This window comes from Cibotium barometz, chromosome 11 (assembly GCF_041138505.1).
Source record: "Cibotium barometz isolate CiBa-2024 chromosome 11, ASM4113850v1, whole genome shotgun sequence".
In the NCBI taxonomy this organism is placed as follows: Eukaryota; Viridiplantae; Streptophyta; class Polypodiopsida; order Cyatheales; family Cibotiaceae; genus Cibotium; species Cibotium barometz.
The window spans coordinates 12,939,439-12,954,561 of NC_141056.1; the positions used below are offsets into that span (position 1 = coordinate 12,939,439).

The 15,123-nt window shown below is 44.4% G+C and overlaps 1 protein-coding gene across 1 annotated transcript in view; it reads left to right on the top strand.

Annotated features, from left to right (window-relative positions):
* Positions 1-14,627, top strand: part of LOC147633774 (ankyrin repeat domain-containing protein 2B-like) — a 36,192-nt gene extending 21,565 nt beyond the window's left edge. The window contains exons 3-8 of the mRNA XM_086804797.1: positions 11,497-11,703; positions 11,853-12,001; positions 12,435-12,606; positions 12,866-12,958; positions 13,192-13,331; positions 13,969-14,627. Coding sequence (XP_086660923.1) covers positions 11,497-11,703; positions 11,853-12,001; positions 12,435-12,606; positions 12,866-12,958; positions 13,192-13,331; positions 13,969-14,068 — 861 coding nt within the window. The 3' untranslated portion in view covers positions 14,069-14,627. The remainder of the gene's footprint in view (positions 1-11,496; positions 11,704-11,852; positions 12,002-12,434; positions 12,607-12,865; positions 12,959-13,191; positions 13,332-13,968) is intronic.
* Positions 14,628-15,123: the final 496 nt, after the last annotated feature.

Genomic DNA, 15,123 nt, shown 5'->3' on the forward strand with positions numbered 1-15,123 from the left:
CATTTCTGGTTGCTGATTTTCAGTATCTGTGGGCTGATTTCCAGCAACTATGGGCTGATTTCCAACCATAGGCTATGTCCAAATGCCCAACACCTAGTAAGTGTGTCCCATACAAGGGGAGGAGAGTATCAAAGAGGTCATTGGAGCCAACAATTTGCTATTTCCTACATTCAAGTAAGGGCTGAGATGAATTCTCCAAAAAAATGTGGTCTCGGCTAACCATAATCCGTTGAGAAGCACGATGGTAGAGACCATGCCCTTTACTCTCAGAACTATAGCAGCCCACAAAGATGCATTTCATTGCCTTATCATCAAGCTTTGTGTGGTGCCGCTCAAGCACAAGAGCATAAGCCAAGCAACCAATGAGACACATTTGAGCCACTCGTGGCTTTATGTCATGCCAAGCTTCGTAAGGAGTGATAGTCAGCAAGGCTTTTGTTGGGCACCTATTAAGCACATATGTTGCACACATAACAACTTCCATCCAAAACTTGTGAATCAAATTCTAGCCTTTGACCATACATCGTGCCATCTCCACAAGAGACATTCTTTCCTTCCAATATACCATTCTGTTGAGGTGTATATGGCACGGTACATTGGTGTTGAATGCCTCCCTCAGACAAGTATGCATTGAATTCTACTCCCCCCCTCTATCTATACATAGAGTCTGCACTTTGCACCTTGACATGTTTTCAGCACATGTTTTCAGCCATGTGGTGAAGGTGCCTGAAACACATAAGTACCTTTGACTTTTGCTTCATAGCATAGAGTCAGCTGAATTTGGAATGGTCATCAATGAATGTAACAAAATTGTCTCCAAAAAAGAACCTGCATGGGTAATTCAATACCAACGGTCTCCCAGTGTAGTGTTTATGACTAAGGAACCGTCCTTGCACAAATACGAGCAGAGCATCTAGGGTAGGGACTCCTCTCTAGATCAAAATGGCCATGTCCAAATCTTCTCCCTCGTACATAACTTGAGGATATGATTGTCTAGCCTACCTATACCAGGGGTCTCCAAGTTATGTAGCAAGATTCTCTCATCCTACCAATCAAGTGTACACTACCAGTCTACCTTGCTAGATTTTTTAGGTCTTTCAGCAACCCCATATGGAATATTGAGTGGACACGAAAGTTGCGAAGTATTGCGGCCATTTGGGATCTTCGTTGAGCAGGATTTCTATTTCTTTTTGAGCATTTGGAATTTTTTTCTCAAGGTGGGGGGGCGGGACTCATACCGTACGATATGAATAGGTTCATACCGGTACGAGAAACAACCCTGACCTATATGCTCTAATGCATGTAGTGCTATGGTTGACATCTACATGCTCCTGAATGCTATGCTGAATTCTACATAGTGGGTTAAGAGGATTGGCTTGACACTCTTAAGGTTGTGAAACCGGCCTCTGGTAGAAACCAAAGTGCGGTAGACTAGCAGTCACCCAAACACAGTTGTAATCCAGCAAATAAGACAAGTAAAAGGGAGCTAGAGTGCTCCTACACAAAAAGAACAGCGACACCTGTTGGCCCCAAAGCTTGGCGTCCCTTTCGGTATTTCTTTATTCAAATTCAATGGAAGAGTTTAACTGAATACATCATGGCCATCCATGGCTTATACATATGCATGTCCAAACTGCCAGTCCTCTGGACCTCTTAGCATAGAGGGTTCACAGTCCTATGCCCCAAAACACCACACTGTTATTCACCTCTAATCAGCCAAGATAATACATCCATGAGGCCATGTAAACACAATCAATTTGCCCATGCACGTAGCCAAAAACTCAGCCATGAAATAGTCCATGAACCCTTCCTGAAATATTCAATTGTTGCTCTTGTTTCTGCCCTCTTGGGCTGCAAATTCCTCCTCTCACAAGGAACGGAGAGAAGAACCCCCGAACAGCCCTCTGATTGGAAGAAAGAGAAACTATGTACTCCTTAGGCTCGCAAGTGTGTGACTAGAGCAACCATCATCCGTGCCTCAATCTCTATCTTCACCAAGACCGAGAGAGAGAGAGAGAGAGAGAGAGAGAGAGAGAGAGAGAGAGAGAGAGGCTTCAGCCCACACCTTCACTTGCAACCTGCTGTCCTGCTCTCCTGGCCGCCGGCCTACTCACAAAGGGGAGAGCTATTCTCCTACAGCCTATCCGCCCATGTGCAATCCACACTTGCCGGTTCTCCACAGCCCAATCCATGTGTAGTCTAGCCATCGCCAAGGAGAGAGAGAGAGAGAAGATCGTTTCTGTCCTGTGTGTCCTTAGCTTGCAGCCCAACCAATCGGCAGCTTTCCCAAGCACTAATCCTCCTACGTGTAGCTGCAGTCTAGCCGCCCACCCTTTCCAAGAGAAAAGCACATGCGTGTGTATGTTGCAGTAGACTCTTGGCGCGAGAGAGAGAGAGAGAGAGAGAGAGAGAGAGAGAGAGAGAGAGAGAGAGAGAAGCCTACATGTTGTTCATCTCCACGCTTCCTTTCGACCCACGAGTCCAAAAAGCTAGCCCTTCCTATAATAGCGTGGGCTCCTCTAAAAAGGCCACGATTCACTTAAAAAAATGATTTTCTTTTAGTTAAAAGGTTTTTAAAACCTTTGTCCCCTTGTCTTCTCCACACATGGGGTTTTATTAGTTTTTAAAACCTTTGTTCCCTTGTCCCAAGTGTGAACATAAAAAAAATATGTCTTGCTCACCAACCACCATGCTTACAATAATGCTGCACAAATTCACAGGGTCGTGACAGGCTAGGAGAATGACCTAGGTAGCTTGTGCTTGACATGTCCCGGATTGGGCTCACAAAGGGGTCACGGCATACGACAAATAAATCCTAAAAGGTACTACTTCTGGACATGATTCTTCTGTACATGAGCTAGTTTGTCACCGTGTACGACAGTGCATGGGTGCACGTGACATTCCCTCTTGCATAGCTTGGCTATAGGTTCATAGCTTTGAGGTGCGTGGATACTCGAGGAAGAATTCTTCATCTAGCCAAACGGCTTCATGCGTCGCTCGATCTTTGAACTTTGCATAAAATTGGCGAAGACGTCATCTAGAACCATGCGCCCAGCGATGTAGAAGGATCTACTCAAGCTCTATCACCTCTGCTTCATCAACCATTTCTGGCTGTTGCTCTTTTGGAACATTCTGCAATGAAGGTCCAATATAAGGCTTTAACCAAGAGACGTGAAAGATGTTGTGCATCGTCCAACTGTCTGGCAATCTGAGTTGCATGGCGACGTCGCTTATTTTCTTTATGATGGGAAAAGGACCAAAACTTCTGAAGGACAACTTTGGGCAGCACTTGCCGACTTGCTTGAGTCTGTGCTTCATGATCCTTAAATATATCCATTCACCTTTTTTGAAATTGATGTCTCTCCGTGACTTGTTTGCCTATTTGGTGGAAGCCTCTTGAGCTTCGGTAAGACGCTCTTTGACGGATTCAATGATGGCTAAAAAGTTTCTTTCGTCTTGTTGGCTTTCAAGAAAGGAGAGATCATCCTCCTAAGAAGGGATGAAAATCTTCGACCAAAGGCGGGCTCGTATGGAGTTCTGCCAACATTGGATGAGTGAGTGTCATTGAGAATCGTTTGTACCAACGGGAGATGAAGCTCCCACTTCGATTGTTGATCATGGCAGTACGCTTTAAGCACATTGAAAGCCAATTGATTGTAAATCTCGGTTTGGTCATCGGTCTAGGGATGGATGCACTGGACAATTGCAATTTGGTACCAAAGTTGTGGAACACAGCGCGCTAGAAGTGAGATGTAAACTTTGGGTCTCGATTTGAAGTAATGGTTCGTGGCAAATCACAAACTGGATACCAATGTCGGAGAAAGTGCCGGGCTATATCTTCTGTTGTGGCCGTCTGTTTGTATGGCATAAGCATACAAAAATTACTGAATCTGTCAACTATGGAGTATTCCGAGATCCAGTAGATGCAAAAAGGGGTCCAACTAAATCCATCGAAATGTCGTGAAATGGACTTCAGGAATGAGCAATGGCTGAAGCAACCTTGCCTGTTTGGTACACAAGGTACTTTCACTTTTTGACAAATGGAACACTGAGAAACATAGTTGTACACATCCCTGCGCATCTTTGGCCAATAAAACGATCTTTCTAACTTCTCCAAGGTACTGTTGATTTGCGATGACCACCAACAAGTGAATCATGGGCATCATGGAGGAGCACCGGTCTTTTGTTCCTGAGAACACATAGTCGACCCTTATAAAAGAGCCAACCATCCTGAATGGTTTAATCACCCGGTTCTAAATAAAGGGCCATATTGTAAGGAGTTCCAAATTCTAGACAATCTATATACCGTGTCTTCATACTGTCTAAATCTTTTCCTTGTATCTCCAACATAGTGGACTCTTTTATTGTCTGAATACTATGTTTGTGACTAAGAGCATCCGCTACGGGGTTGTTTTTACCCGTGATTGAAACTTTATGTCTTCTAGTCTTCACGCCCTTTAGCAAATCTGTTAGTAGTGCTGCAAGGTTAGAAAACCGATCCATATGTGAGCTATATGCTTGGCACAAGCCCACGAAGGAACGTATCTCTTGTGTTGTCTTTGGAACGTCCCAATCGAGGATTGCCTTTGAAACCGGCCTTCAACAACTCGACGGGCGGTGAACACACTTAATCACACTTTAATCACTTTATGAATTAGAATAGTAAATTTGGAAGAAAAAGAAAATATTTAAGTGGAGCTAGAGTGTGTTCACTGCCCGTCAAGTTGCTGAAGGCCGGTTTCAGCCTTTATCTTTTCAGGATCAAGGCGAATGCCATCAGAACTGATCACATAGCCCAAATATTGGACTTCTTGAACTCCAAATATGCTATTGTTTGCATTAATGGTAGAGTTCGTTTCCTCGCAAAAGCTGCAAGACCTTCTGCACATCTTTCATGTGCTGCTCTGCAGTGGCAGGAAAAATAAGAATGTCATCTAAAAAAATGAAAAGACATATACCGATGAGTACGGCGAAGACTTGTGACATCATCTTGTTGAATGTCGTTGGTGCATTGGTCAAACCGAAAGGCATGATCACAAACTCATAACGCCCTCGTTCTATTCGAAAGGCAGTCTTTGGGATAGCAGCCTTGAAAATCCTGACTTAATGATAGCCACTTTTGAGGTCGATCGTTGTGAAGTATGAGCCTTTCAAGGATGCACTCTATCCTTGGCATTGAGAACTTATTCTTGATTGTCAACTTGTTTAAGACTCGGTAATCCACACAGAGACACGCGGTCTTATCTTTCTTTTGTACAAACAGAATCGATGTAGCAAATGGAGAGGAAGAGGCCCGATGAAACAAGACCTTAGCAACTATGCTAGTTGCGTCCCCAACTTAGCTTCCAATGCCTTGGAAAGACGATATGGAATCTTACAAGGTGGCTCAGCTCCAAGTACCAATTCGATATGATGGTCTTTAGGACCAGAGGTGGGGGTGTCCCTCAACATGATGTCCTGAAATTGTTGTAGGAGTCCGGTCATCTGGGGTTCTAATGGAGTTGCGGTGGATGTCGCTATTTGCCGTGGGCGGACATAGATCATCGCACACGCGGCTCCCTTTCTAATAGCTCTACTGGCTTGAAGGTGGAAAATAAGTGGAATACCCAGAATGCTCCGATCCTTGTGAATGATAGTAGGCTCAGGCAAACCTTCGACGATTGTGAAGGTGTCATGCCTCCAATTAGGAAAGGGTGCATATTGGCAGAACCACTGAATTCCAAGGATCTTGTCGCACCCGAGAAAAGGGCGAGACAATGAAGTCCCTCTGAAAATGGGCCTTTTGAACTACGAAGGCAAACTGTTGAGCTGTTTGAGAAATATGAGTACGTAGGCTGGAAGTGAACCCGTCGACGTCCAAATGATACGACACAAGGACACATTTTATCTTAGTTGCCAAGTGCGGAGAGATGGCATCTTCTAAACTTCCCATGTTGAAGAGAACAACAAACTGATGCCCCTTCGCTGTGCCATAAGCTTTGATAAGACCTTTTTGACGCTCGTCAACTCCGCCCTCTTGCTTACCATCGAATACCAGAGCGGGCACCGCACAAAGTGGACAAAAGCTGAACAACATTGGTGGTTGAGGGCGGAGGTGGAGGGGGTGGTACAACTATAGTGGTAGCCACTGTAGAGGTTGGTTGTTTTCTTTTTTCCGCTTGCCATTTGGTACAATCCATATTGGCATGTCCCATGTGGTGGTAGAAAAAACAACTGTTCTCTTTGAAGTATCGTTTCTTTTTATCTGACTGCAGGAATCCTCTAGTAAGGCCCTCCTTGATCTTTTCTTCAGGGGTCTTCTTAGGCCCATCTTGTTGCTCCTTCCCGGAGCTATTATGGCCCTTCTTCTTTTGATCCTTGTTGTTGTTGTTGTTGTTGGGAGCCCTCTTACTTGATTGCCGGTTAGACGCCTGGTTTTGCTGGTTGGTTTGCGTAGATAAAACTCGCAGGCGGTGCCCGGTGCCCGGGGCACTAGGGCCTTTGACACACTTGTTGATACCATCAATGCATATTAAATCAATTAAACATAGCCACAGCCTTAACACATATCCATCATCACTTTGCATAAAACATAAAAGCGATAAAACATCCACAACTGCTGAAAATGGAGCTTGCACGTGTGACACCGCATAGAGGCCGGAATGGGCCGACCCCCCCCCCCCTTGGAGTATTTTATTACCCAAGGAGAATAATATCATGTACAAGCTTTGAGTGCCGTACTCTCCCCACGGGAGATGCCGGATTATCCATATACAAATGCCATAACACAGCCCAACACGAGGCAACCAAGCCGGAACATAGGCTGTGGAAATGCCAAGTCAACAACATAATCCATATACCTCCGTGTGGGTACTTATTCTTCCCCAAAAACTACGGGTCTTCATGCAATAGAGCTGGTACAGCAAGTACAACTCTCCATTCAGCCGGTACAGTAGCTACAATGGCTGGTACAGCCAGTACAGTGGTTGGTATAGTCGGTATGATGGCTGGTACAGCAGGTACAGCAAGTAAAAATGTTGGTACAGCACGTACAATGACTAGTACAATAGGTGGTTCGACGAGGACACGATCTATTGGAGGATGCTTGTGGCGGCGGTAGTCTTATCCCCACTACTGTCGGTGGTGGTTGGGAGGGGCGTTGGTGTTGCTCTCCCCACTAGTGCAGCAAGTGGGAGGAGCGGCAGTGGTCCTCTCCTCACTAGTGCCGCCCGCTTTTGGTGGTGGGAATGGACGGCGGTTGGCTTGGGAGTCCAGAACTTGGGCGGAAGAGGGAGGAGGTCAGGTGAAACTACGGCTGGGTAGAGCTTACTTGGAGAAGCCCAAATCAAGTCGGCGAGAGATTTTTTTTGGCGGTCTCACCAAAGAAGGAGGACATTGTGAGGGAAGAGAGGAGAGCCTTACAAGAGGCTAAATCAGTCCCAAGGTGGCTGGTCCGTATTTTGCAAGAGAGCAAACTCTCTGCTTCCCTTAGTAGGACATGGATCTATTAGTAGGACATGGATCTAGTTCTAGAAGCTCAGGAGAATGAAATCATGTTGATGTCGCTTGGATGAGTAGTCTTTGTGATGCAGATGAGCCTAACTCCTTTGACGAAGCTGAGGAAAATAAACATTGGATGAGAGCTATGAATGATGAGATGGATGCCATACATAAGAATGACACATGGGACTTGGTTGACTTGCCCTTAAGCAAGAAAGCTATTGGTACGAAGTGGGTTTACAAGGTCAAAGGAAAGTTTGATGGTACTATTGATAGGTACAAAGCAAGACTTGTGGCAAAGGGATGTGTAACTTGGTTGAACACAATGCTAATCAATACACTGAAATACACTAAGATTTGATGGACACTTGCTCAAATACAAGAAGTAATTTGCTGAATTGACAAGAGACACACAATGAGCCGGAACGGCTGACCCCTCCCTTAAATAAAGTATATTGATCTTGGGAGAATCAAGTACATAGTGTCATGGGCATTTCTGACCAGATTTCCATACCAATGCATATGAATACAGTATTGCAAACAAGTGGTTGTCGATGTAGACTTGCAATCCACACTACCCTCTCAAGTGCCCATGTTCCCTACCATCTGCTCTCTATTGTTCCACCAATACATGGTAGCAACAATATGCAAGAGAGCACGTAGGACAAGAGAACACTACACAGGGTATGTGATCTTGTAATCCGGTTCCTCCCTCTTGCTACTTTCTTCCATTTTTAAGCATAAAAGCTTACCAATTGCAAGTAGAGTCGATGACAGGGGAAGTCTTCGCGATGGAAGTCCTTGGAGTGTTGAGTTCTTCGATTTATCGCATTTCTTTGCGACAAAAGTCTTCAAGAGGATGAAGGGAACCTTGGGAAAGCTTCCCCTATGGTTCAACTTGAGAAAGGAGGGCTGAAATTAGGGTTTTCAGCAAAAAGACCAGAAATTACAGCAATAAAGAGAGCTGTTTTTCTCAATTTCAGTCATTGGGAGTGTGTAGGAGAGTGATTAGCATCTGGAAACACTCTTGGAAGCTTGAGAAACACCTTAGCAAGCTTGGAAATGGAGTTGGGAAGGAGAAAGTGCAGAAAATGCAGCCCAACAGCCCTCATGAAGGAGGCGCCAATCTCTAGAGGGAGGAGGAAGAGTGAGGTGGTGAGTTGTCCAGTGTAGGTGGCAGGCAAGAGCTTTGTGGAGTAAGCTAGAGTGGACACATGGCTGGTTACTCCCTTTGTACACAGGGGACAAGGTCTGGGCGGTGGACATTGGGTTATGTCCACCTTGGGACATCAGTGTGTGTGAACACAGGGCTGGTCATAATTTATAAGTGAGTTTTGGTCGCCCAAAACTTAATGAAGTGTGTACACACTCACTTATAAATTAGTGCTAACTCCTAAGGCTAGGTTTATGACCAATACTTACCACCTGTCACATGCCACATAACCATGTCAGCAGACAGTTTCACACGCACAGTTCGCGGGCAGGCGTCCCCTTACTCGGAACTACACATTGGTCAAGCAAGCATGAAAACAGCATGCAATTTCAATTGCAAGCAAACACATAAAGATGCTATGCAATGCAACAATGGTATGGACAATCCCCGTTCATGAGACTATACCAAAATAGACGTGCTCCAGGCAAGTACACGAGGTACCAAACCCAATGGAACACCAATCCACCAGGCATTTTCGGGCATGTACACAGAGGTACAAGTCCCAATGGAAAGCCAAGTCCACAATATCACATGAGTGGCATCAATCCCCGGCTTATACAACTGCCATGGACACCAGTCTAATGTACATACATGATGAGAAAGCACGTGTCACCAGCGTGGACATTTCCCAGTATGAAAGGGGTCTGGTGGACTCCAGGATGTCTAAATATTTGGAAAGTACAAGCTTTGGGAATGGGGGATTATCCTAGAATACAAAGGACCACACTCCTAAAATTTAGGAGAGTTGCTATTTTTGGCCCGACTCCGATGGAAATTCTGTTCGCGAGTTACAGCACGGGTGGACCAATTGGGTGGCCAAATGGTGACAGGATGTGCTCAGCAAAAGGGCATTGATTCTGATGAGACTTTTGCAGCTACTTCCAAGATGACCACCATCTGAAGTGTTATCGCATTCGCTGCCCATCATGGTTGGAATATACATCAATTGTATATCAAAATGGCCTTTCTTAATGGGGACTTGCACGAGGAAGTGCATGTGAGTCAGCCCATGGGTTTTGTGGCGCATGGTCAAGAAGGGAAAGTATGTAGATTATACAAGGCATTGTATGGCCTCAAACAAGCTCCTCGAGCTTGGTATGAAAAGATACATGCTTATTTGACCAGCCAAGGCTTTCAAAATAGTCAAACGGAGAGTACCCTCTACGTTAAGGTGTGACAAAGAGGATTTGATGATGTGTCGCTAATAGGGACCAATGAGGGTAAAATTGTAGTATTCAAGGCTGATCTTGAATCCTCATTCGAGATGTGAGATCTCAGGCTGCTACACCATTATTTGGGCATACAGTTTGTACAATCACACGAGGGCTTTGTTTTTCTGCAGTCCAAATACATAAAGGGACTGCGACAACGGTTCAAATTTCAGGATTGTAAGCCTATTTCTACTCCAGTAGAACCTGGGCTTAGGTTGAGTATGTATGACGTAGGAGAGCCTTGTGATGCCACTCTTTACAACTAGGCTGTCGGCTGCTTCATATACTTGTGTAACACAAGGCCGGACATACAGTTTGGAGTGTGCCAGCCGAGCAAATTTATGGACAGCCCAGGGACAAAGCATTGACAAGGTGTTAAGCGCGTGTTCATATATATAGAGGGCACTCGGTTTCTAGGTTCTTTCTATGCCAGGGGGTGATTTTGAGCTCCATGCTTGAGATCAGTTTAGGAAAAGTCATCGTGGTAGTGCTAGGTGTCGACATGGGCTTATAAGGGCACTTTTACCTTCTATATCGGAGGGCTTTCCCCCCTTGACCACCCGGTGTGAAAGGACACCATATGGACAACATTTTTTTATTATGCCTTGCACTCGTGGTTGTGTACATACAACCTTATGATTCAATTACATTCAGCATTGTGTTGCTCTTCCATGTGTGTGTGCGCGCGTGCTGTTTTCTGCCTCCATTTCCTGCACATTAGGGTTAAACCTAACGCAACAGGTACAACGATTGTACGAGCAGTTGTAGGTGTACAGGCTGTACGGCAGGGTGCTGTATGGGTGTATGTAAGCTCTACGGAAGGTACAGACAATCAGGCGATTGTGACAAGTGAAGTGCAAATGCATGTACGGGCGAGACTTTTCTCGAAATCGACATTTTTTTAATTAACCTAAGAAGATATAAAACCATGCAAAGTATAAATGCCACATGTTTTGTTAAAGTCCATAGGTGTCCGGAGTAATGTAGCAGCCCATGATTTGATCCATGCCCACATTACCTTGTTTGGTCTATGCCCAGAGGCCAGCTTATAATTTGGCCACCATTAATGAGAGCGTGCACTGTGAACACCTTTAAAAACACGGGGTGCCCTCTATAAATTGCCCTTCCACACTCTCAGCCTGTTTCCACGATAAATCCTTCCCAAATTTGAGAGACTTGCTGACAAGCATGCTTCCCCTTGTCCAAACGCTTGTTCCAGGCACCTTACAAGGTTCCAAGGTGCCCACGGACCCTTGTATTGGATATGGCATCTGGCAGATCTTCTAAATGTGTGTGATTGTGAAAACTTTCAGCTACTGTCAAACCACTTCCTCTCATCTTTTACACTAGAACTCACATTGTTATAAATGCAATAACTCTTGGGATGCTGTTATTAAAATAACACTGGCACACAAGCAACTTCCAGTGATTTTCTTTGAAAGCTGCTAGTGAGGTCTAATGACAACCCTGCATGCACGATGTTGTAAATGAGCTTTGTTGATGTGATACATGGCCTAGCATGGATATACCGGCAATACAATTCCTTGATGTTTTGTTATTGACAAAAGTTCATTATCACTGCTTTTGGTGCAGGATCCGAGTATTAAGGAGCTTGCAGAGCAGATAGCAAATGATCCTGCTTTTACCAACATGGCCGAACAACTTCAACACAGTGTCCAAAGTGCTGGAGATGGTATTCCGCAACTAGACACACAACAATACTTTAATGCCATGCAACAGGTTATGCAGAATCCCCAGTTCATGACCATGGCTGAGAAACTTGGCGGTGCACTCCTGCAGGTGTGAATACTGGCTTGGCTCTTTTGTGTTTTATAAGGTTCTCTGCAATGTACTCACTTGTGCACATGATGGAGCTGGCAGTTTCCATGAATGCTTTTTGAAATTGGGTGTATATGAATGGATACATGGCTGGGCTTACTTGTTCTCAGGATCCTGGAATGGCTGGCATGTTAGAAAACCTAACAAACCCTGCACGGAAAGAGCATTTAGAATCCAAGATGGCAGAGGTTCGAAGTGATCCAACCTTGAAGCCCATTTTGGAGGAGATTGAGAACGGAGGACCTTCAGCCATGATGAAGTATGGATTGGATTTGCCGTGCTAGTTAGCAGAGTGTTTTGATGAAAATATGTTTTTTGGTGATGCATGTTAATGCCTATTCTGCCCTTACTCTTGGTCTTGCTCTCAGCATTTAAGATCAGTTCTTCCACCTTTGCTTTGGGATTAAGTCTTATTACCCCTGCAGCAGCTCGCTGAATTGCATTTGCATGCTAGATGTTTGAATATGTCTACTGCAGCCTGCCTTGACTTTGTTGCCATCAGCTGGGGTCTGTCCTTGTAAGTCCGTCTTCTCCATACCTTTAGTGAGAGACTCTTTATCTCCGAGAGGGTTTCCAGGCTAGCTGTGCCTGCCAGACAGCTGTGCTGTTAGGGTAGATGTATGATGGCTAGTTGTGCAATTAGAGGCTCAGAGGTCCTTGAATCTATTGCAGAGTTCGTTTGTTTTGTGCAGGTACTGGAATGATCCAGAAGTGTTAGGTAAGCTCAGCGATGTCATGGGATTTGCACTTCCAGGAGGGATGCCGTTTGCAGATGAATCTGCTGATGCGCATGAAGGAGAGGAGGTTGGGGAGGAAGATGAGGAATTGACGGTGCATCATACAGCAAGTGTTGGGGATGTGGAGGTCGGTCACTGATCACTTCTTTTTTGCTTGCCTCTCTCCAAGCAGTTGTTTTCACTCACACAACGCACATGCTTGGACCTCTCCAGTATATGTGGTTTGAGTATGCATTACCTTTCTCATTTCCACTGTGCTCCTCTTTGCAAAGGAGAATCTCTTACTTCTCGTGACATGAAGAGCTGAGGGTTTAAAAGTAAGATGTTTTAAAAAAAATCTTTGTCACGTATGGCTCTCAATTTACCGTCAGCTTTCAATGTTGCAGGCATTGAAGGCCCTTCTTGCAGATGGAGCTGATAAAGATGAAAAGGACTCTGAAGGGCGGACTGCTTTACATTTTGCGTGTGGGTATGGAGAGGTGAGTCTACAATAACCCTTTTTAAGGCAACGTTTGTGACAAAATCAAATTAGTATTTTAAACACCCATGCCGGTTGTCTTTTAGGGAAAGTTGGAGTATACAGATTTAAGCAAAATTTTAGACAAGTTAGGGATTATTATCATGTGATGCAAGCCTTCTGTTTTTGTGGGGTAATAGCTAGACAGGTTTTATAGAAATTCAAGCATTAGCATTGAGTTATTTCTCATGGCAGGTCAAGTGCGCAGAGGTGCTCTTGGAGGCTGGAGTGGCTGTAGACGCTGTGGACAAGAACAACAACACGGCTCTTCATTATGCCTCTGGATATGGAAGACAGGACTGTGTTGAGCTCCTATTAAAAAATGGAGCGGCTGTGTAAGTATCCTTTTTATGTTGATTAGTACAGTAGTTTGTTGAGCCTTGGTTCTCATTTCCATGCTAAAGAACTTTTGTTCAGTGTGTACTATCATCATTTCTTGATGTGTAGCTTCATTGCTCGTTTTTTAGGGAATGTGGTGATAGAACAATATTGTATAGATGAGCATGAGGGTGAGGTTACCTACCCTTTTGGGTCACATCTCGGTCATCGGTTCAAGCCACCCATCAATCCCCATTGTGGTCCTCCATGTGACATCATGGGAGCTGCCCATTGCTCCTCACATTTACAGCATGGCCCTCGAACCTGGCCACCGAATTCACCTTATTGCGTCCCTCCACGTGTTTTGGATTAAAATCTGTGGACCACTCTGTGTCTTCATTGGTGTTGTCCTCGTTTTGCTCCAATTTATTAAGGCCCTCCACTTTCTCTCCCATCAACATATTTTTCCCTCTTTGCTATCCTTCCAAGAATTCTAGATATTGTCATAAAAAGTGCCTGCCTCCAGATAATGAGGACTAGATCCTTGACATTTTCCTTGTATGTTCAACTTCTAGTAGAAGGGACTTGGTTCATTTAGTACGTTTCTCTTGTTTACGAGGAGAAGAGCGATAACACTTCTTTATTTTGTCACAGCACCCTACAAAATCTGGATGGTAAAACTCCAATTGATGTAGCAAAGCTCAATGACCAAACAGAGGTTTTGAAGTTACTTGAGAAGGATGCGTTCTTGTGAACAACCAGAAAGTCGGTTATAGTTGCTCCAAATGTTTGTTTGGGGCCTTTTCAGATTACCCTCTTTTATTGCAGTACTTGAGCATTCAGCAGTGTACAGATTTCAGAGGCAAAGAACTGAGAGAAACAACATGGTTATCGGTAATTCTTTTTCAGAGAGTTGAAGCGATTGTTGTCAAAGCTGTGTGGTTCTATTATCTTGACCTAATACTAGCTAAAAGAAATGTGTTTGTGTAATGGCCTAATTGTCTAATACTAGCCAAAAGAAGTGTGTTTGGGCCCTTTGGGGTTTTGGAAATGTAATGACCTTGATTGGCAATGGAGGTTGAACTGTATTTCAGCCTGTAGCTTGATCAAGGATTTTGCGTTACCTAGCAATGAGTGTAGGCACCACATGTAAAAAACCAACACATCACTGTGAAGCCCTAGTCTGCCCCATTATTACACTTCACAGGTCAATGTGTCATTATCGGCCGCCTCGCTGCTTATGAATCCTTGCCCGAAGGTTCTATTCAGCTTTTGTTGGAGTTTCCGTGCTATAAATAAGGTTTTGATGTAAATGGGAGCTTGCTGTCTCCAGTGCTTTGTCGCTAAGCTAGATTCTCTAGAGGCTTTGAGCAGAATTTGAAATTTGTATTGTTTTGTGTGTGTGTGTGTGTGTGTGTGTGTGAGAGAGAGAGAGAGAGAGAGAGAGAGAGCGAGAGAGAGAGAGAGTACATGTGTGTTTATGCAAAGGGGAATGTCTTGAATATGAAATGTGTTGAACTTTGACAGGGCGTGTAATTTCTGTAACAATTAAGTAGGCAAGTAGCGCCAATCCTTCCAAGAAAGAAGATGCAACGTTGACCCAAAAACTGTAGACTTGTGATGCTAGTGCCATCTTCACATAATCTAGTGTCAGAGTAGTTGTGCACAGGGAGTTTTAGTTAATGGACGAGCTTTCCACTGCTTGATTTACATGACATGATTATTTGTATCTGACCCCTCACAAACATCACTTATGGAATTGTTAGCATGGAACATTGGTCTTGAGTCATTGTTAAACAATTTGTAGTT